This window comes from Crocodylus siamensis, chromosome 1 (genome assembly GCF_052110815.1).
Source record: "Crocodylus siamensis isolate JL-2025a chromosome 1, ASM5211081v1, whole genome shotgun sequence".
NCBI classification, from domain to species: domain Eukaryota; kingdom Metazoa; phylum Chordata; order Crocodylia; family Crocodylidae; genus Crocodylus; species Crocodylus siamensis.
In genome coordinates, this window is record NC_143395.1 from 168,029,627 (window position 1) to 168,050,468 (window position 20,842).

Consider the following 20,842-nt stretch of genomic DNA (forward strand, 5'->3'; position numbering starts at 1 on the left):
AAAAGTACAGAAAAACCAACAAAAATAATCCTTCACCTGGTGTTCATTGACAAGGGGAAAAGCATATGACCATGCACCAAGAGAAGTGATGTGATGGTACATGAGAGAACAACTGGTACCAGAAGTCTGAGAAAGTTGTGCAAGACACATAAGCAGCTCAGCAACACAGGTTAGAAGCACAAGCAGGGAGTGGAAGATTTCCTGGTCAAGATTAGGGTCCAAAGGTCAGCATTTAAGCCCTTTCCTGTTTGTGCTAGTCTTGGACACACTCACCAAGGACATTTGGAAGAATGCCCCCTGGTGCATGATGTTCACAGATGTTGTGGTCTTGATTGCAGAAAGCAGAGAACAGGTAGAGAGTGACTTGGATAGATGGAGGAACATCCTGGAAAGACACAGCCTACGCATCAGCAAGGAAAAAACAGAGAACATGTCACACTTTCACTAGGGAAACACATCTAAGGCACTGGAGCACCACCATATATCATCGGGGTGCAAATTAAAGTATTTGGGGTCCATTGTGTAAGAAAGCAGAGAGATAAAAGAAGTCAGGATTAGAATAAATAAGGCATGGACAAAGACAGAGCAAAGTGAGTTGAGTGGTTTGCAACAGAAAAATGTCTATTTGTCTGAAAGAAAAAAAATGGCAGTGATAAAGCCATGGATCTGCTGAGCAATGAAGAAACAAGTTTTCCACGATGAAGATGACTGGGATGCAAGATCATGCAAAAAATGAAGAGAAATGCCTGCAACCGGATCTAGTTTTGCAACTGGAGAAGGGGACACGATAGAGGAAAAACTGAGTAAAAGCAGACAGATGGTTTGGGCACACTGCCAGAAGGCCTGGAAAGTATGTGGGAAAGAAAAATTTGGGCCATGAGAATCCAGAGCAGAAGAAAGGAAGAAAGATCCAAGAAGACACAGCATGAAATGTGTAAAACAAGACTCAAGAATATGTGATCTTTCAGAAGAGATGGCAATGAACAGCAGTTTGTGGAGAAAGAGGACTGAAAAAGCAAATCCCAATAAGTGGGAAATGTGCTGAAGAAGAAGAAATTTCAGAAATACAGTACTTTGGTGGATGAATATTGTGATAAGCTTTGATTGAAAATTTTTCACATTCATGTTTTAAAGTACCAATTGCAGACAAATAAGCAAAGAGCCAGGATTATAAACTACAGACTATCAATCATAAATTTGGAAGTTAGATAGTAAATATTTCAGAAATGGAGCCTCTCCATTTCTACTTCCTCTCCAAATTAAGTTCTCTTGTTAAAATACATAAAGGAATGTAATTATTCCTCTTTGCTGCTGCTCAATTTGGACCATGCAGAAGGATATTTTACAATATAGCTAACAATTATTACCAATAAAATGATAAATAATTAGAGTTACAAATGCTTTATCTGAATTTGTTTGCTTACAACACATGACATATTTGCTATTAATTGTCACTTTATAAATCAGTATTTCAGATCAAAATCAAACAGCTGAAAAATTTAAAAAGACATTCATTATACCTATCAGGGAAAAAAATTGGTAGAAAGAATAAAATAAAAGCAAGTTAAATTTCAGTGTAGGAAAAAGTGTTCATAATTTACTGCCAGTCCATAGAGATGACATTTCTCAAACAACATGAGGGGACTAGTGGAATTAAGGGGGGTTGTTATTTCAAAGCCAAAGGCAGTTAAATGCAGAACACGGGGGTGGAGAAAGAGTTCTCTTATTGTATTTCATTAAACACAATCATATCATCAGTCCTACTCCAAAACATATTACTTCCTGCTCCCTAGGATGTACATATTTATCTTGTCAGAGGGAGGCAAGAAAAGAAGCAGCATTATTAAAAATTAGATTTTGAAGGTTTCTTGAAACAGAAGAATTAGATTTTAATTAAGGAAGCTATTTTGCAAAATTGGAAATCTGGGAAGATTTTTTTTTTTTGTGGTCACAAACCAAGGTAGCAAAAAACCCCAAAATTTTTAATCCAAAAAACCCAAAAATGTGTTGGGTTGTTTTTTTGGAGGGGGGGGGGTTGGAATTATTACCACACTGTCTTAGAAGTTGTATGTGGTTGCCTCATGCCCCTACACTCCTTAAAAGGACCTCAGAAGAGCCCAGGGATTCTTGAGGCATGCTACAGTATAAACCAACATCCTCCCCACCCCATCACTCCCAAACAACAGCATCATTTCCAAATGAAGAAAAAGTATCTCTTTGGCAATTCAAATCTGAATGCTAACTCACTGACATTCAAATTTGGCACCTTCCCTGCAAGGCAAGATGCAACTGTTTGTCAGCCTTACACATTAGCAAGGCAGACCATCCAGCAGCTTTGCTTCACCAGTATGCAGAGCCACTTTCTAGATACAGATTCCTCAAGGTATCTATGAGGTCCTGAAAGCCATGAAAGTTGTTCATCCATGGTGCTGGGGGAAGGACAGCTGCCTCAGTAGGAGAGGGCAGTGACAACAGCTCATTAGGAAGCTCCTGCATCCCACAGATTGGGTGCGGAAAAATCTTCCTATTCTAGGGACATGAGATCAAAATGTTGACTAGGGCAAAGGTGGGGGTGCAAGAAAACTGAAGCAGACAACCAGTCCCAGAAAACTCCCCACAGTGGAGCGTCCACAGCCAAAAGAGTTCACATGGGAAGGTTACGGAAAGACCCATAAGAACACTGAACTAGAAGCTAGGAAGTGTGAGGCAGTGGCCTAGTCCAGCGCTTTTCTTCAAGGGAAACCTGTGGCCATGGTAAGAAGTACTATAAGCACACTCAGAACCATGATCATTTTCATTTAATTGTTCCAACAAACCTGAAACAAGGGATGGTTCTATTGATCAGAGCCTGAGTCAGCAGGGCTGATGGATTCAGAGCCAGAGAAAGTAGCAAAGTCTAGTCTCAAATGGATCAAGTCACCCAGTTACATGAAATAAAGTGATGCCACTGAAGACATCATCACTAATGGAGAAGACAGTACTGCAGGAGACCACACTGGCAGACCACATCTTGGCAGAGTGGTAATGTTAGTGTACATGTTCTCAGTGCCATATCAGAAGTCTGTGGCAATGTGCTGGATCCATGAAAACAAGGTGGCTTGGATATTTATCCTTGCACACTGAAGAGGGTGACGAATCAGTGCCAGTACTACAGCACTGAAATATTTCTGCACTTCTTTGGAATCCCCATGAGACCTCATAGATTTGGCCAGAGAAAGGTCAGAATTCCACATAGTACTAAGCTCTGGGGTCAGAGAACAATCCAATCAATTTACCCAGGAGGAAAACCTAGAGTCTGATCTTGTGCTTCTTTTGGAATCAAACTTGCGGACAATAAGGAATACAAAACAGTTCAAAAACAGGAGCAGAATTTACTATCCCCAACTGTGGGACATATAGTGCTATTGCAGGAGGGACACAGCTTGAATCCAAGTGATCTGGGGCAACCTACCATGACAGTCAAGCAAGGGGGAAAAACAAAGCTTCGTTCAGTTGGAGAAGCTACTTGATGCAACCCAGGGGAACCTCACAGCTCACTAACAGGTGGTGGAGACCAAGAGAAATGGTGGAAAGAGGATGAACTGAAGAAAGCCCCAAAATAGCAGGGAAAAAGCAGATTCTGAGTGCCACTGTAGGGCAAAAACATTGACTAAACCAAATTACAAAAGCCCTGTCTCAAGCCCAGATGGTCAAGAGGAATTGAGGGACAGGAAGCATATGTTGCCATTCATATAGGGGTTCAGAACACAAGGACAAGCAAAACATATGTCCACTGTAAAAGGTACTGCTAGGGTAAAAATCTCGCAGAGCCTGAGTACTTATAGCACAAGTGTAATACAATACACATATGTACAAACAATTAAAAGGATAAATGAGATTATTAAGCTTACCAGTTTCCAAGTCATACTTAGGCACTTGTTATACTTCTTTTATTGGATTATTTTAAGCTTTTTATTGCAAAATACTTTACTAAAACTTAAGCAACACAAAGTTGCATTTATTTCTGGATCCTCACTATACGTGTAATAACTTAATGGTGCAGTAAGAAGCTCTTTGACAACCACATGCAGTGACAACCACACTTAGGATAGTGGTTTTCAAACTGTGTTCAGTAGTAGGATAGAATTCTCCAATAGGTCATCAGGGATTCTACAAAGTCTGCAGATAATGGAAGACTGGGCCATGTTACCCCATATGGCTCATGGAGCCAGGGGCAGAGCAGAAGAAATGATACGGAAAAGTTCTGTGATTTCAGGAAGTTTGAAAACCACTGACTGTGGGGTGTGTGGGGGGGTGGGAATCTAAAAAATCGAAACACTGCAGCACATCAGAAAGCTTGGCTGCTATGCTGGATTGACGCCAGAAAATCAAGTGCAAGCAGGCAAATTTTACAACTTCATTAAAAAACCCCCCAAAAACCACACACAAAATATCTGAACACAAGAATTTTCAATTGACTTTTGAAATTGAACCCAAACTTTAAAAAGCACAAAACCTAGCCAGAGGGACTTCTCCAAGGGGATCCCATGTTGCAGGGAGAGTTTTAAAGTTTTCACACAACCCTCACAAGAATCCTTGGTGTCCCATGGGACCACAGCATTTAAAGCTAACATTACAGGTCGAAAAAGAAAACATTTTTTCCTAGAACAGAGGTAGCGATGGTTTTGTCATTTGGGACACCTGGGGTACTACCCCACTCCAAAATCGTACAGTAAAATTAAAACCAGAGAGAATGTTTCCATTACTGCAATATGCAACATTCACCACTGTTAAACTGAACTAGACAAGTTATGAAATAAACACGTATAGGTATCTGTGCCAGCACTGAGACTTCTGCTTAGCTGATGTTAGGACTGTCTAACTGGTAATCTCCAGGCTGCATGCCCCTGCCCCAGTGGGCGAGGCAGCATGGTGCAGTGCAGCCTTTGGTGCCAGGGAAGCCAACAGCCCAGAGCACTTATGCAGTGTGGTGCTTACAGGAAAGCCTGTGGGGAACTGGATATGAGGTGGGATTGCAGCAGGGTGGGAATGTGCTCACCCAATGTACACAGAAAGGGAGTTGGGGGAAGGGGTAGGACTGGTGAGAGTACTGACACAGCGTGCAGGCTGGGGAGCATAGCTCAACAGTACTGCCCTTGATGTGCAGCCCACAGCACGTGGCCCCTGGCTATTTTGAAGTTGGACAGGTCTGGTTTATGCGGTACAGACAGAACTACTGCAGAAACCAAGTTTCACTGAGCACCCATCAGCAATACTGTGAACATGCGAGTCAAATTTCAAGTGTTCTAATTAACGTAAATTAAAATACTCCACAATTTTAACTCAGGGTGCCTCTGGAAGACCTAGGACATAACTTTTGGTTAAAGAAATGTAAAGTCATCAAAACCAAACTATTATGTGTTCAAGAATCCTCAAACTCTTCATATAAAAGGTTTTGTTTTACCAAAGCACGATGAAATCTATTAATAATGAAGCAGAAACCAAGTCCCAAAGTGATATATGATTTCTAGAAGAAAGCCAATAGATAAAAGCTTTTAGTCCCATTACAAGCTTGTGGCAGGATGTGTGTTCAACTACACTAAACAAACTAAGCTATAATACACTATGTATTTTGGAGTGTAGCACTGTATTACAACTCAATTGATTTCTATAAGAAAGCCAAGAAAGAGAGAGAAACAATCATATGAATATTTATTTCAGTCATTAAAAGAACCAGACAAAAACCTAGCCACTCCACAGACAATATTTTACAATTATCAAATTTCCCACATATTGTACTTATATTATTTATTATTTTAAGAAAGTGTACCAATTGAAATGTTGTGTACTTAGAAAGTTACAATATACTAAATATTTTAAAGTTAAAACTAGATAATGTTTTTACTCTTAAAACACCACCTGTCAGTAATCAGAAAAACAATTCTCCTCTTGAAATTAATGCCTATACAGTGCTCTATCCATTTTTTCTTGAAAAGCTCATAATTGTACTTGTAAACCATTCTGCAATGGCAATAAGTTTTAGGCTGCTTTTGAATCATTACACAATTATCAAAAATAGTTTAGCAAGGCTTTATATATTTTCCTTCCATGTCTGATACACAAACAGTTGACAATCCTATATTTTAGGAAATTAGAGAAAATACATAGTGTTTTGTTTAAATATGTTTTGCTCAATAAAGTGATGGTAACCGAAATGCAAATTAGTTTAACCAGCTGCCCTTCATTTTCTGATTGGGCTTTTCTGATCTTTGCAGTTCTTAGCCTTCAGATTATTTCAGGATAGCATAAAGGTGCATATAGGTTAGTGAGTCTTAAACTTTTTAGACTTAAGGTACTATGATTTATCTGAATTTAGTGGCAGCCCATTTCCCAGGAAATGCAGGCAGGGCCAAAAGAAAGTAACTGCAACCAGCAGAGGGTGTTCCTGGCTGCATTAGGTTTATCAGGCTTCTGTTCAGGAAACCCGCATGAATGTACGTACCCCTTGTACTGTACTAATACTTAACATTTCAGTCAAACATGTTTACTTGAAGAAGCATGCTAATTTTTTATTAATGCATTAATATAGAGTGGCTCTCAACCAGAGGATGAACTTAATGTAGGCAAGAGTTTCTCCTACTAGCACAGCCACTTTCCTGTGCAGGCTCTTAGGCACCTCCTGGAAACAGAGGAACATAGGGCAATATCAAGTGGCAGTGGCACCCCGAAAAGATCTTGTGGCTCCCCAGGTATTTCTTGAACAAAAACTGTTCACATAACAAAGTGTTTAATTAATGTATAAAGATTTTCTTTAACCTCCCCCCCTCACCAAAACCCCTAAAATAACAATATATTTAATCCACAGTGATAATCACATCTATTAGATACAATAAAGAACTAGAATCAACTGAAGGATTTTCTGGGCAAATTTAAGTAAACATGAGATCCATAGCTCTACACCAGCTACAGAGTTTAATCTTATTCAATAGTTGTTATGTAACAATTAAAAAAAACAAAACAAGTCTTACACTTTCAGAGCCATCGTCTGACTCTAGAGTATTTTTGTCCATTTAGGCTGTATGTTCCTCTGCCCTCGCTACAGTGATGGAGGCTACTCCTGATAATTAAACAGCTTCGGACAGAAATAAGTAAAAAAGAAACACTGACTTTGCCATAAACCTAATCGCAATATAAAAACATTCAGAGGGTTTTGCAGATGACAGGACACTTACAACTGCATCCAAGGTTTGACTCACTACACATTACAGTGTTTTGTACTGTAACCAAACTGGTAAAATGTTTATTTTTCTCCTCTGATGTAACTTAGCACAAATGCTAAAATTTTGCCTACCTGTTGTCTTTCCCATTCTGTATTGCTGAATAACGATCTGTAGATCGTTCACAAACGTAGGTGTTCCTTCTTGTCATCCCGCCAACTGGAAAAACATTGTTCTAGACAGGAGGATACAAGAGGAAAAATAGAAACAATTCATTCAAATTATATGGGTATCAAGGTATAAGAAAATGCAAACATATTTGACAAATGAAAACATATTTAATGCCATGACAAATTATACTCTCAACTGTTTATGAAAAAGACATTAACTAACCTTTTGACACAAAAAAAGTTACCTCACCATCTATCCATCTCTAATCCTGTCATTACCACACTATCTGTGGATAAAAGCATGGAATAAAAGCACTGAAGAAAAGCATGGAAAATAAAATAAAAAAGAATGGGAGAGTGAAGTTAATGCTTTAACAGTCAGTTCCTAAGGATGGCAAAAAAGGTACATAAGTTCCAATCCTGCTAGGAATGTGAACTATGATATCCCTGTAAGGATGCAATGAGGTTTGCAGGACTATTTGGGCATACTGGTATGCTATCCAGTTCTGATCCTAATTTTTTTTCCCCCCTTTGCTGAAAGGAGATTTTTGCATTACTCAACCTTGGTATTATGCTGAAATTAGGAATTACCACGTGGAATTGAAGTGTATTTTGTGAGAAAGTACAGCAATGAATGTGAAATACGTTTTTGTGTTAAAATGGTGAAGGTCACAGAGAACTATTCTTTGATAGTCTGTCCTTACCCACACTCTGATGTATTTCTTGCCACCATGCTATTTGAAATTATTTTTAAAATTGTCTCATTCTCTCTGCCCTGCCTTCTGCTTTACTCATCTTCGCCAAGTTAGTTAGAAATTAATGTTAACATAACAAGTTAAAAGAAAAGTAGGATTTTTTCATAAGAAATGCTTACTTGAGCTGAACTACAACCACAACATCATACTGTACTATCTTAAGTTAGCTCCTCATGAAGCCTCTCTCACAAATGCCCTAAAAATGGTAACATATCCATAGTGTACAATCATAGTACCTAATAGTAAGTATATGAATTTTTTCATTCTCCCTCATAAAAATACTCAATTTAATCAGCTCTAAGTAAAGAAATACTTTGGATACATCAGCTTCCAAAACTCACCAGCATAATCAGCTTTTGGATGATACAGTTTTGAGGAGGCCTCAACAGACTGATTATCTAATAAAATTTCATCTCACAGGATTCAGTTCAATCACACATCCACTGAACCCTAACTTCAAGTCCCACCAGGGAGAAGTTTTTAAATAAGAGAAAAATAGTTTTAATGCAGCTGTGATCTACTGCAGATGCTATCAGAGTAGAAGTTGTCTTTAAATGTAGTGGATTTAAATATGTTTTGCTTAAGAGTTTCTTTAGCAGGAGCATGAATTCCATCAAATTCCATCCTAATAATCCAGAAGAGGCCACAGTGAAATTCCAAAGAAAAGTGAAAATTTCTACAGAGTGCATCATCTTTTTTTTTTTTTTTCCTAAACTGCACAAATGCTTCTATCTTCATATTTGACAAAGTATATCTTATCTTGACAAAGATGTCTGATTCTTGTAACTTGTGAGACCTGCATATTCTAAATAGCTCTTCCAAGTTCCTGGGTATTTAGTTGTAGCCGTGTTGGTCTAAGGACATAGGCAACGAAGGTTCTTTGAGTAGATGTGATATCTTTTATTAGACAAACTGAGTAGTTGGAAAAAAGTTCCTGGCAAGCTTTTGAGCACAGTCACCTTTCTTTAGGCATGCAGTCTCTCTGCTGGTCTGAAACTCATTCCTTGGAGTCTCAGACCACCAGAGACTCCCTATGCCCGAAGAAGGGTGACTGCGCCCAAAAGCTTGCCAAGAACTTTTTTCCAACTACTTGGTTGGTCTAATAAAAGATATTACATCTACTCAAAGAACCCTGTCTTCCAAGTTCATGCTTTAATTAGGCATCCTGTATCCCTATTCAAGTAGCAAGAAATGCTTTAAGTGTATGCAGTGAACATCCACAATGCTGCTCAATCAAGGCTGGCACCATGTCAGGTTAGATTATTACTGAAAGTATAAAAGGAAAAAACACTTTTGGAAGCAGGCTGGAAGCTTTTTTTTTTTTAAAAAAAGATAATTATAGCATAGGTTCCTATCGATATACCAACACAAGCTATTAGAACACATGGTTAACAGAATATTCACTAATATAAGGAGAGTATATACAGAATATACTGTATACTCAGCTGATTTTATCCCAGCAACTCTTGAAAAAAAAAAACGACCCACCCACATACTCACACTTGGAACAGCAGTTGATTTCTTTCTTTCTGGACCTACAAGTGGACTTGCAGCCATTTCTCCTTTGGATCCAACCATAGTGCTGCTTAGCTTACGTGATGCATCCTTATCCCAGTCCTCTTTCTGTTCACTCTCCACACTGTTTGCCTGAGCCCTTTTAGTGTATGATACAGCAGGAGGAATTGAAGGACCAACTGTCAAATAAAAAGAATATGAATACTATCTAGAAACTATCTTTGCATATTCCTCAGTCAATATAGGCTGAAGTATAATTCTCTGATAACCAACTCTGAATGACTAAGGCAATGGCTGGTGTGCACACTGACTGTTACAGAAGCTAAAACAACAAAAAAACCTGTGCTTTACTGGAAGAAGCAAAGCATTAGTTTGACCTGGCTCCGCAGCACCTGTATAATAGATCAGGCGTTTCAGCAGGGCTTTTGGGTGCTTTTATCTAATGCTGATTCAATCAGCATTAGATAACAGCACCAAAAAAGCCCCACTATAGCACCCAATCAGCCAGATCCAACTAATGCAGTGCCTCTTCTGGGCATGTGCTGGGCGCAGCAGGGGAATGCACCAAGTACAAAGTAAAGTGCCGTTTCAGGTTTTTTTAACATATGTAAGCAGCCATTAGTTTTAAAATGCATCTGCCTCTTCATTACACTTTATGTTTTCACATTTGTAAGTTCATCATATACTTCCTGTTCCATACTGGTACCGAACTTTAAGTTTAAAATTAGTATTATTTTAATCATTAATAAAATTATTAAAAACAAGCAAAGAAAATGGAATAAAGCTAATGAAAGGGAAATTGTTTCCTATTTTTAATATTTTATTTTTAAAAGACTTTTCCCTATCCTCTCATTAGCAAATGAGCAACAACAGCTTTCCCTTTTCAACTCAGTTTTTAAATATTTTGGGGTAAAGCTGTCGTACTCCACTGACATAAATAAAACTAATTTACAGCAGTTAAAGATCTGTCCTTAAATACCAGCCACTTCTAGGGAAGAAGCAAAAATGACCTAGCAAGGAAGAAAAGGAAAAATGAAAGATTTGTTCAAGGACTTAATTCAAACATTGTGTTTGCGCGCGCACGTGCATGTGTGCGCACACACATACATATATAATAATTATTATGCAAATATAATTATTTATATACACACACAAATTGGTTATGAAAAGTAAAGTCAAAGGGATTAATTTGTTAAACTGGCCCTTCTTTATCACTGAAGCATTTATACAAATGAAAAGCATTATGGGGTGGCATGATGAAGCATAAAACAAATGCACAGAGAAGTGGACCTGCCAGGATCACAAAACACTGCACACCAACTTAAATTGTGTATGTTAATTTACTTGTTTGAATATCATTCCCACCATGATCACTGAACCGCCGTTGTTTCTGATTAGTCGATATACTCCGTTGGACTTTCAGGTGAGCGGGAGACTGCACAGAGCTGTTGTTGAGGTCACTGCTAGGTCGAGACCGCTGACTCAGGTTACTACTGGACAAGGACTCACTTCCTTCAAACTAGAAACATAAAAAAGCAGGGGTTTTCAGATAACACAGAGCAGGGGGAGGGACGGCGGGGGGCAGCCGCATGCAGAGTGGGGTGTGGTAGTGGCCATACACACAGCAGCAGTGGCAAAGAGTGGTGCTGGCACACAGAGCAGGGGGTGGCGGTGGCTGCATGTGGAGGAGCGGGAGCAAAACTTGGTGGGTGGTGGCGGCAGCAGCTGCTGCATGCGACTGGGGGAGGTGGGGGGGAAGCTCGCATCTGGCGGCAAGCCTGAAATTCCAATTGATGAAATTTCTGGTTAGTTAAATGCCAGATAGCAGAAATTTTACTGTAAATATATTTACAGAAATAAATTGAAACCTTACACTGTATTTACTTCCATGCCACATACACCTTTTCCCCCTAAAAATCAGCCCTCTAAAATGGAGGTGGGTGTCTTGGGCAAGGGAGTTTATTTTTCTTTGCTGAAACAAAGGGAGGAACAGAAAAATGTAGATACTTTGCTCTAATGGCAGCTAAAATTGCTGTCATTTCTCGCTGGCCCCAGCAAGCAGAAAGTGTGGAGTTCAATGTTAACCCTCTCACAACCACTAAAGAATCTGCAGTAGCCATTGGCTAACCGCTGTAGCTTCTGCCTGAAATCTCAGTTGAACTGGCTCAGGGCATATAAACTGCTGCATGCAGCCTGTAGCATTTTGATGAGATTTTTGGTATGCAAACAAGCCTTTATGATTCACAAGAACTCGAATAAAGAATTATTTGCAATAAAGAAGCAACTGTTATTACTGCCTGGGGCCTAGCTTTGTTGCTGTCCTACCACACCAGAAATTTCTTGCTGCTTCCTCCAGACTGTCTCCTAGATTGCCACTCTTCCTAGCCACTTCTATTTCTAGGAGGGCTAACTTATCCTAAGTCACACAGTGGGTTGCAACTCTGGAGGGGAGGGGATTCTACCTTCTGTCTTTCAAAATCCAAGGTGCACATCTTATTTGAGTGTGATATGCAAGAAAATATGGAATATACTATCCAGCCTTACGTAAAGTGATATATGAGAGTGCCCTTAGAACAGAATACTCATCTCACTGTAAATAGATGAGTATATGTTAGAATTCTGCACTAGGGACGAAGGGAGATAAGTTGCAACTGGGTTCTCCTCCAAGTTCTACGTATGCTCACCTCACCTACACTCTTTTGATCCCTGGTCCAGCATTCATGTGGCATCATAAGTAGAATATAAACCAGGCAAGCCCCACAGTATTAGCTAATTTATAAAAATTTAAGCATTATGTCTTATGTCTAATTAATTGCCATTCTGAAATACTGCCTATGCAAGACAAGCGTGGGTCAATTTCTTTGGTTCTGCATTGCTTTAGAAGCAAGAGGGAAAGCAAAGGAACACAATTATATTAAATATACAACTACTCAAACTGAACAGGATTCATCTCCTTCAAAGTGAATATTTCAGACAGTTTTGTTTGCAAGTTTTTTAAATGAGGCCTGTCAGGACTAGACTCAAAGCCCACTGAAATCATGAAGACTCCAGGCTTTCAACAGACTTTGTATCAGAACCTCAGTAAACCCTTTCACAGTAAGGAAGAATATCTAGACCTCTCTCAATCCCTCAATTTTTAATTGACATAATAGGTAGTGTTGCCTACAGTTAAGTTTGAAAGCAAGTGCTGGGGCACTTTCCAAAACTGCCGAAAGAACTCAAATCCTGAGCTTTTGTGTTATGGCTTTTATCTTCCTTGACCTTTTCTCTAAATACCATTAAACTTAATACCACAACATTTTACTTGTTGAGGCCTGAGAAGAATGGTGAGGACAGGGGTTCCCAATGGTGTAGAGGATGGGACAGACGTGGAGGATGCCAGGGTGGAGGACAGGGAGGCAGTTGGCTGCCAGGCCGTGGCTTCAGCAGGCAGCAGTCACATGCATGTGGGGTTAAAGCTGGGTGGCAGAGCAGACAGCTGTGTGCACCTCATTCCGCTGCCACGACCACACCTGGCAAGGCACTGCTTATATACCAGGCCTCCACCTGGCCAGGCAGGACCCCCCAGTCCTGCTCACGGCTGGGAGCAAGGGATGTGGGTGGGGAAATGGCCAGGGCAGAGGATGGGGAGGCAGCTCTGCTGCTTGCTCCTAGGCAAGGCAACAGAGTCCCTTCTTCCTGGGCAGCCCCAGGTGAGTCCCCTTGGGCTACTGCCTGTGTAGCCCCCTCCCCTGCAGGGTCCCTTGGTGCCCCAACCTGATCCGATCCTCACAACCCTGCCTCCAGACCCTGTAAAAATTAAATTTAAATATGTAAATTAGAACGTTTGTTGGTCCACAGTATAAAGGGTTGGGAACCCCTAGGCTAGGACATTAAAGAACCATCCTCTCTCCCAAGCTAATTTTTAGAGTCTTGTGCAAGGCATAAAAGAGAAAAAAACCTCAATTTTATTTCATCCAATGAGACTTAAAGTTCTAATTGGCAGATATATAGTAGATAACACTTACTTCAGCTGGTTTTCTACCTAGAAGCAGGTAGGTAGCCATGACTTCATCGTACTTTTGGTTTACTAAGGATTCATGGATCTCCTCTCTTGAAAAGCCCATGGTGACCATTATGTCTAAAAGTTAAAAAAAACAACAACAAAAACATATTTATTCTTGACAGGAATAATGTTCAAGATTAATCTGCAATTTACAATGAATATAGAAAACCTTAAAGAAGTAACGGATGATTTTAAAACTCAAATGAACCTACATTTCATTTATTGTTCAATGTTAAAATAGCTGCAGCTTCACTGGTAGTACTAGAGTGATGTTGGACCCACGATGGTCCTGGAAGCATGCAAGAGGAAAGGATTTTCATGGGTGATTTCCTTTATTGGACAAACTGCATGGTTGAAAAACACTTAGACAAGGTTTTGAATGTAATGTATCCTTCTTCAGGTCTTGCCCACAAAAATCCTTTCTTCTCTTACACAGCTTCATTTTTTTCAGTACCAGTATTCTCTTGAAAATTTTTACCATGTATTCCATTTAATTAAGTATGTATATACATTGGCACAGAACAACGTAAGACTATCCATAAGGAAGGCCACTATAAAAATAAGTTCATTTAAATAAATAGCAGATACATTTCTCTTATATAATAAGGTTTTATGCCAGTCTTCAGAAAATTAAAATAATTTTTTGCAAGGTAATATTTTATCCTTTACTTCCACACAATACCTATTCTTTTGGTGTCATTAAAATCTGGTTCGGGCTCAGTATATGGCTTTAATTCTTCCTCCTCGTGGCCCACATTCATCCACCGATCCTTCATAATTTGCTAAGAAATGAAACAAACCTCAGTTAAATAATTCAATTATTTATTCAATCAACTGGACTCGATCCAAATTCCACTACAGTAAATCACTTCAATGGAAGCTTGATTGATCCCAGTTTAGAAAATACATTTCTTGGTTCCAGCATCAACCAACACAAATCTATGCACACGAGGCAGAAACAAATGCTTGGCCACTGTTACAAACAAGCTAGCCACTGTTACAAAAATGTTCAGTTAAAAGGTGCGACAGGATTCAATCCACAATCCCAACAATTGTGCCTCCTGCCACACTGCACATGCTTGGCAGCTCATGTGATTTTGGGATGGGGAATCAGACCCCAGTTGTGCCCTACCTGCCAGTACAGGGGGAGCTGGTCAGGGATCATAATCCCAGGCTCCCTCTACACTGGTAAACGTGCCAGACAGTCAGCTAATTGTTGTCTGCCTCTGGGGATCCACCAGGCTGGTGCAAGGCTCTAGAGCCAGCTGCTGATCAGTGGCTGGCAGGGACTGCACTGGGTCCCATTTGAGCCCTGGTACAGTCCATCCAGCTACATGTTTATTTTAAGGTGAAATTTCAACCAGCAACAAAAATTACTACACTTTTTTGTGCAAAACACTTTGTGGCTGGTTTTGCTTTCTGTTAAACCATTTAACTGCCTGGATGTCTGGCCATGCAACACTTTAAGATGTGACTGACTAGTTAATCATGTCTTAAGAGTAATGTTTTCCAGGGGGATCAGTAGCATGCAAAATTTGTAAAGTAGCTTGGAATATCTTATTATTCTGTGGTTGTAGAGTACCCAGCTACAACTGGATCCTGGACCATAAGCAGGGCTCCTTGCTACTATCCTAAAAAACTTGAACACAATCTGAGTGTTGGACAGAAAGGCACGAGTTGTCTTTTTACATGATTACCATAATAATAACATACACATCTAATAATAATAATTGTAAGTGTTAGCTCCCTGACTCTGGGTGGAAACTAGATGGCTAACTATGTTCTTTCTATTGTTCTAATATCCTATAACTTTACACAGGCACGTTACGTTGGTTGAGATATTAGCCTGCTTGTCTTTAAGGCAAAAACTGTAAACATTTAAAAGGTGGGCTCAGGGCAGTAATAGCGGAAACAGAAGAGTAAAAAACACATTCCCTGAGCACAGTGCCATAGCAAGTGGGGGGAGCGGCGAGCGGGGTAACCGCCCTGGGTGTTGAAGCAAAGGGGCACCAACAGGCGCTGCCTAGCCAGGGTGGGACGTGGAACAGAGCTGTGAGCAGCTCATTTGGCAGGTGCACGGGGATGGAGAAGTGCACTCCTGGGCAAGCATGGGGGGGGAGGGGAATGTGCCCCCCTGGATTTGTGTGCAGGGCAAGGGTGGTCTGCCACTGCGAGCTTTGCCCTGAGCACCAAACTTCGTCACAATGGCACTGCCTGAGCAGGCTGATTAAAATACAGGATTAAATAACCCCCTGCATATTAAAAATAAATCTATTTAAAATTAAATTTAAAATGATGACAACCTATATTAAAGACCTAGGTATGTTACAGTATTAAAATAATTTAAATACTATTTAAGCACTATATGTCAATGTTATAAAGGAAGTCAAACCACTGAACTGGGGGAAGTCACTGATTAGCCACCTGCAGGTGCAGGAGACACTAATTTTCTTCATTTCAGTTACTTCAATTAATTCAGTTCAATAACTAACGCAATGATGAAAAACTGATTATGAGTTGAAAAAGGATGAAAGTGAGGGGGGGCATCTATCCTAGGTACTAGCTATGTGGGGGCTCCCGTAACCCCTTACCCCCCTGGGCAAAACCTTGCCATAACAGAAAAAAAGGGGTTGGAATCCTTTAATTTGGCAGTACTGAAATACAAAAGGAATAAGAAAGTAAACTGCTTCTACTGACAGGCACTATTCTTTAGACAACAGAAACCAGCTTCTCCCCCACTCCTAGTACCGTCTTTCAGCAATATGCTTACACTAATACAACTCCTGATGCAGTTCCCTTAGTTTTGTCCCTTCCTCTGCTGTTTGGATCTATGCATACAAAGTCCATTTTTTAGTTCTCCACCTTTCAAAGATGTTTTTATCTTCAATATTTTTCTATATTCTTAGTCTCCCACTATTAAACACATTACCTCAGAGGCTTTACCTTGTGGCTGTTTGTGGTGAGATCAGTTAATTATTTGTAGTGAGATCAACTAAGTATAGGAAATAACCTTGGTTAGGATACTTAAAAGGCTGATCATCAACCCAAAACATATTTTAACTGACAGTGCAAAAATTAATTTCATCTACTGTTTGAGGAAAGATCATCTTTTGTTAATGTTTTGCCCTAGTTTGAGACTCCACCATCTCAAAAAATAATAATTTTCCATTTCTCTATATCTGTTACAATGTCTTGTTGCAATTTCCTTTCTTATTTTACTTCGTTGGGTTTTTTTGTAATGTCCTGCTTCACCCCTTTTAAATTAACACATTTAATTTTGAATGTTGTTAGTTTCAAAAAGGAGATTGAAGTACTTTCAGGTATTTACCTGCCCCTAAATCTCTCAAATCTCTCTTATCTGTACAACTTCTGACGCAGTTCTCTTAGCTTTGTCCCTCCCTTTGCTGTTTGGCATGCTTTGCAGTCACAGTTTCAGACTTCTAGTGTGTTTCTATCTTTCCTGCAACTATGTAAAAAAGCCTACACCGGAGTTCTCAACTCTTTTAGACTTGAGGTACTCCTTGGAAAGTGCCAGCTTAAGATTTCCCTTATTATTCCCTTGTCAAAAAAAACCCAATAGAACAATTCTTCAGCTGCAAAGAACTGAGAAAAAACACAATACGTGAATGTTTTTCACAGTATAGCTTACTGTTGGTTATCTCTGGGTTTATCTTGTGAATCATATTTCCACACTGAACTGTGCTAACATTGCATGGCACCCCACAACATCTTGAAAATACCTCAAAGCACCCCACAGTACTATAACACTCTGGTTGAGAATCACTGGCTTACACAAACTTTGTAAAATGTAACTGATCCAGTTTAGGATTAAAGTACTATTTAAAAGATGTTTCTTTAGTTCCAGTTTTGCTGTAATTGTGAGTGGTAAACATCCCCTTGGATGATCTGGGAGACAGCATGAAAGAGAGCTCTACTGAGCAGTGCAAGACCAGGCCGTGATAGAGCACAGCTCAGAAACAATAAGTCATTAACTAAGAGAGCAAAGTTGATTCAACAGAAGACTTTCAAAAGCCCAAACATGCATATATTTTTCACACGCTCACTTCCAAAACCCTTATAAATATGCATACTGGTGGAAATATGCATTTAAAAGCAATTGTGTACCAGTCACACATACCTAAAAAGGAAAGAAGCAGAATCACTTAACCTATACCTTTTACCTCAAATACTTCATAACCTATTAGTAAAAAAACCTATTTATGCCAGCTCTCCTCCTCCAATGAGACGATGGATTATTTTTTAATATTCATTTCATATTCCTAATGTTCATTTCAAATCTGCCTCAGACCCTTGATTTTTACTTTTTTACTTCACTGTTTTACCTATTTGGCAACAACTAATATGCTAAGCTCCAGTGATGCTGCCATTAACACCACCCCACAGTAACAAAGAAGCGTTTCAAAGACCAAATTTAGATGATTATCATATCTATAGCGAGAAGCCAAGTTTGGCCTCCAGGTTTTAAAGAACTGGTATTCCCAAGTGTGAACCTGTTAAACGTTTATAAAGATGACCTAATTTCTGAACATAAAATCATAAATGGAAACCTGGAAAGAAGCCAATCACTCTGAAACCAATCCTTCAGTTTCTTCCACTAAGCTCTTATACCACATTCTTCAGGCAGGAATATCTAGATATAATTTATTACAAGCAACAAGCAAGTTATACACCATTACCTGCCCCATAACCTGTTGAACATAATTATTCTGAAATAAAAAATACTTTTTTTTTTTTAACCAGTCAAAAAGTAAAACCAACTTGAAAGAAAGTTATGCACAGAACAGCTCCCTATGAAAATGCATCCTGGACTGTATCGAGTATATGCCAGAAAGCACAAATCACCACACTTGAAAGAAAAAGTAGTTTAAATAGTATTTATTCTTTAGAACAGTATCCACTACTATGAAAGCATACATATGGAAATGAAAAAAGTTCACGAGTGACTAATAATAGAGATTGCATCTCATAGAACTATTTCATCATTGACTTTTTTCATTGCTAATTGTTGGCCTATTTGCTAGTAACAGTCCTATTTTCAATAGTCTCTCTTTGTTGCAGAGCTACAAAAGCAAATCAAAAACATATTTGAAACTTGTGGCATGAATCTCTATGCAAATCAAACATGAAGTCTAAACATGGGTTGGCAGCCTACTGCCCACAGGCTATTTTACCCACGCTGCAGAACAAGGGGGTGGAAGGGGCATCCAAGGCATTTTGTCACCATGGGTTTTGCCTTGGCAGCAGAGAGCAGAAATGCCAGCATGGCTGGGGGAGATGGGGGGGCAGACAGGACGTGACGACTACGGGTCTGGCACCAGAGTAGGCCAGATTGGTAGCAGCATGTGCTCAAAAATAAGCTCCGTTCAAAGCAGCTGCCAGCTGCAAAAATGCTGCCAAGCTCCACTATAGCATGTCAAGTCAGCGCTTCAGCCATTTGAGAAGTACTTTTTTTTCCTTTTTTTTTAAAATTAAGTTGGCTGCATAAATGATTGCCTTTAAAGCACCTGACTGAACAGGCAAATGACTTTTCTTGGGAAACAACTAGTAATCTGGCAGATGCTTTAAAAGCAAATCCACATGACAATGCTACTTTGCATTTTCATTAGCTGAAAGAGAGTACAGAATCAGCTAAACTCTCAGGTAACTAGAAATAAATTACTGCCAAGCAAAAATTCAGAAGAAACAAAATTAAGAAAAAATAGCCAATAACTCTTGAGTTTGCCAGTCTACTGGCTCTTAATATTTATGTTTATAATGACAGACAAACGAAAACTCATTTCCTCTTCTAGACAAAGCTACTCAAATGGCCCCCACCCTCCTTAGGCTGGACGTTATGGCATGGCAAGAGTTCTCATGGTGTTGCTTTGCACTGGCCTGAGTGCTTGGGCGTTCTCAAAACAAATCTGTTACAAAGAGAAGTTAACTACAACTCCATTTGACACTTCCCCACCTTTGAACCAATGCCAAAAACCAATCACCCAAAAATGAAGAAAAAGACTTCATCTCTCGCCTTTTCCCCATATCCAACTGCACTGCTCTACTGCTATACCTGCCTGAGAATTTGAGGCCTCTAACAAATAAATCGTGTCTTTTCTTTAGGAAGGAAAATCCCACATTTTATTCCGAATTTAAAGTATCATAACAGTTCTGGAGTTCACTTCTTAAACAAAGATGAAATTACTTACTTCCAAGCTGCCTCGTTTTACTGGATTCAAGACTAGAAGTTTTTTAAGTAGATTTTCACAGTCTGTGGACATATAGAATGGAATACGGTATTTCCCTCTTAATACTCGCTCCCTCAGTTCCTTAAAAAAATGAAAAAAGATGTATCACTGACATTGAAAAATTAGAGAGCAGACATGAAGATTTCAAAAGTTAACTGTACCTTTAAATTCTGACCATCAAATGGCAATGATCCACTGACTAGTGTGTAAAGAATGACTCCAAGGCTCCACACATCCACCTCTGGGCCATCATATTTCTTTCCCTGAAAAAGTTCAGGAGCAGCATAGGGAGGACTTCCACAAAATGTGTCCAGCTTATTACCAACTGTAAATTCATTACTAAAACCAAAGTCTGCAATTTTAATGTTCATGTCTGAATCAAGTAGAAGGTTTTCTGCCTGAGAAAAATATTGAAAGAAAAACATGGGCAATTAATATAAGATGCAGACACAAGATCACTTGACAGAAAGAAGAAAGGTTACATTTTCTAAAATGCATGATGCTATTTTTTTTTTTGGAGAATAAAAGGAACGAATTCCTCTGGAAAAGAGTGTTCCTATACAAAATATGGTACCCGATTCAAAAGGTCAAAAGTACAAAAACAGTAAAATACTAAAGATTCACAGTACATATTATATTTACTGCCAGGTGTAAGATAGACCAAAGTTAAAATTGGCTACCTATGTGCAAAAGGTAACTAGTGTTGTTTCAGGGTCAGTTTACAATTACTTAGAAATCTAAACACCAGACTTGTAAATACCAGATTTTCCAGAACAAATGCTCAGGTCTAAATATATTCACTCAGCCATTTGTTTCCATACAGGACAATTTGAGCACCTGCACATTTTACTGTGTTTACAGTGTGTTTACTGGAAAGAAGGAAAGTTCAAGATACTACAGAGTGTATCTTCTCTGC

At 39.3% G+C, this 20,842-nt stretch overlaps 1 protein-coding gene across 7 annotated transcripts in view; it reads right to left on the reverse strand.

The window, feature by feature from the left end:
* The window catches only part of MARK1 (microtubule affinity regulating kinase 1), a 130,619-nt gene that overhangs the window by 14,080 nt on the left and 95,697 nt on the right, over positions 1-20,842 (reverse strand). For 4 of the 7 annotated variants that reach the window (XM_090048597.1, XM_090048588.1, XM_090048559.1 and 1 more), the window contains 7 exons: positions 20,088-20,324; positions 19,888-20,007; positions 14,364-14,463; positions 13,644-13,756; positions 10,981-11,155; positions 9,622-9,815; positions 7,331-7,431 (listed from right to left, as the gene is read on the reverse strand). In XM_090048597.1, coding sequence (XP_089904723.1) covers positions 7,331-7,431; positions 9,622-9,815; positions 10,981-11,155; positions 13,644-13,756; positions 14,364-14,463; positions 19,888-20,007; positions 20,088-20,324 — 1,040 coding nt within the window. The remainder of the gene's footprint in view (positions 1-7,330; positions 7,432-9,621; positions 9,816-10,980; positions 11,156-13,643; positions 13,757-14,363; positions 14,464-19,887; positions 20,008-20,087; positions 20,325-20,842) is intronic. The other 3 variants (XM_090048605.1, XM_090048582.1, XM_090048574.1) reach the window with 1 other exon arrangement.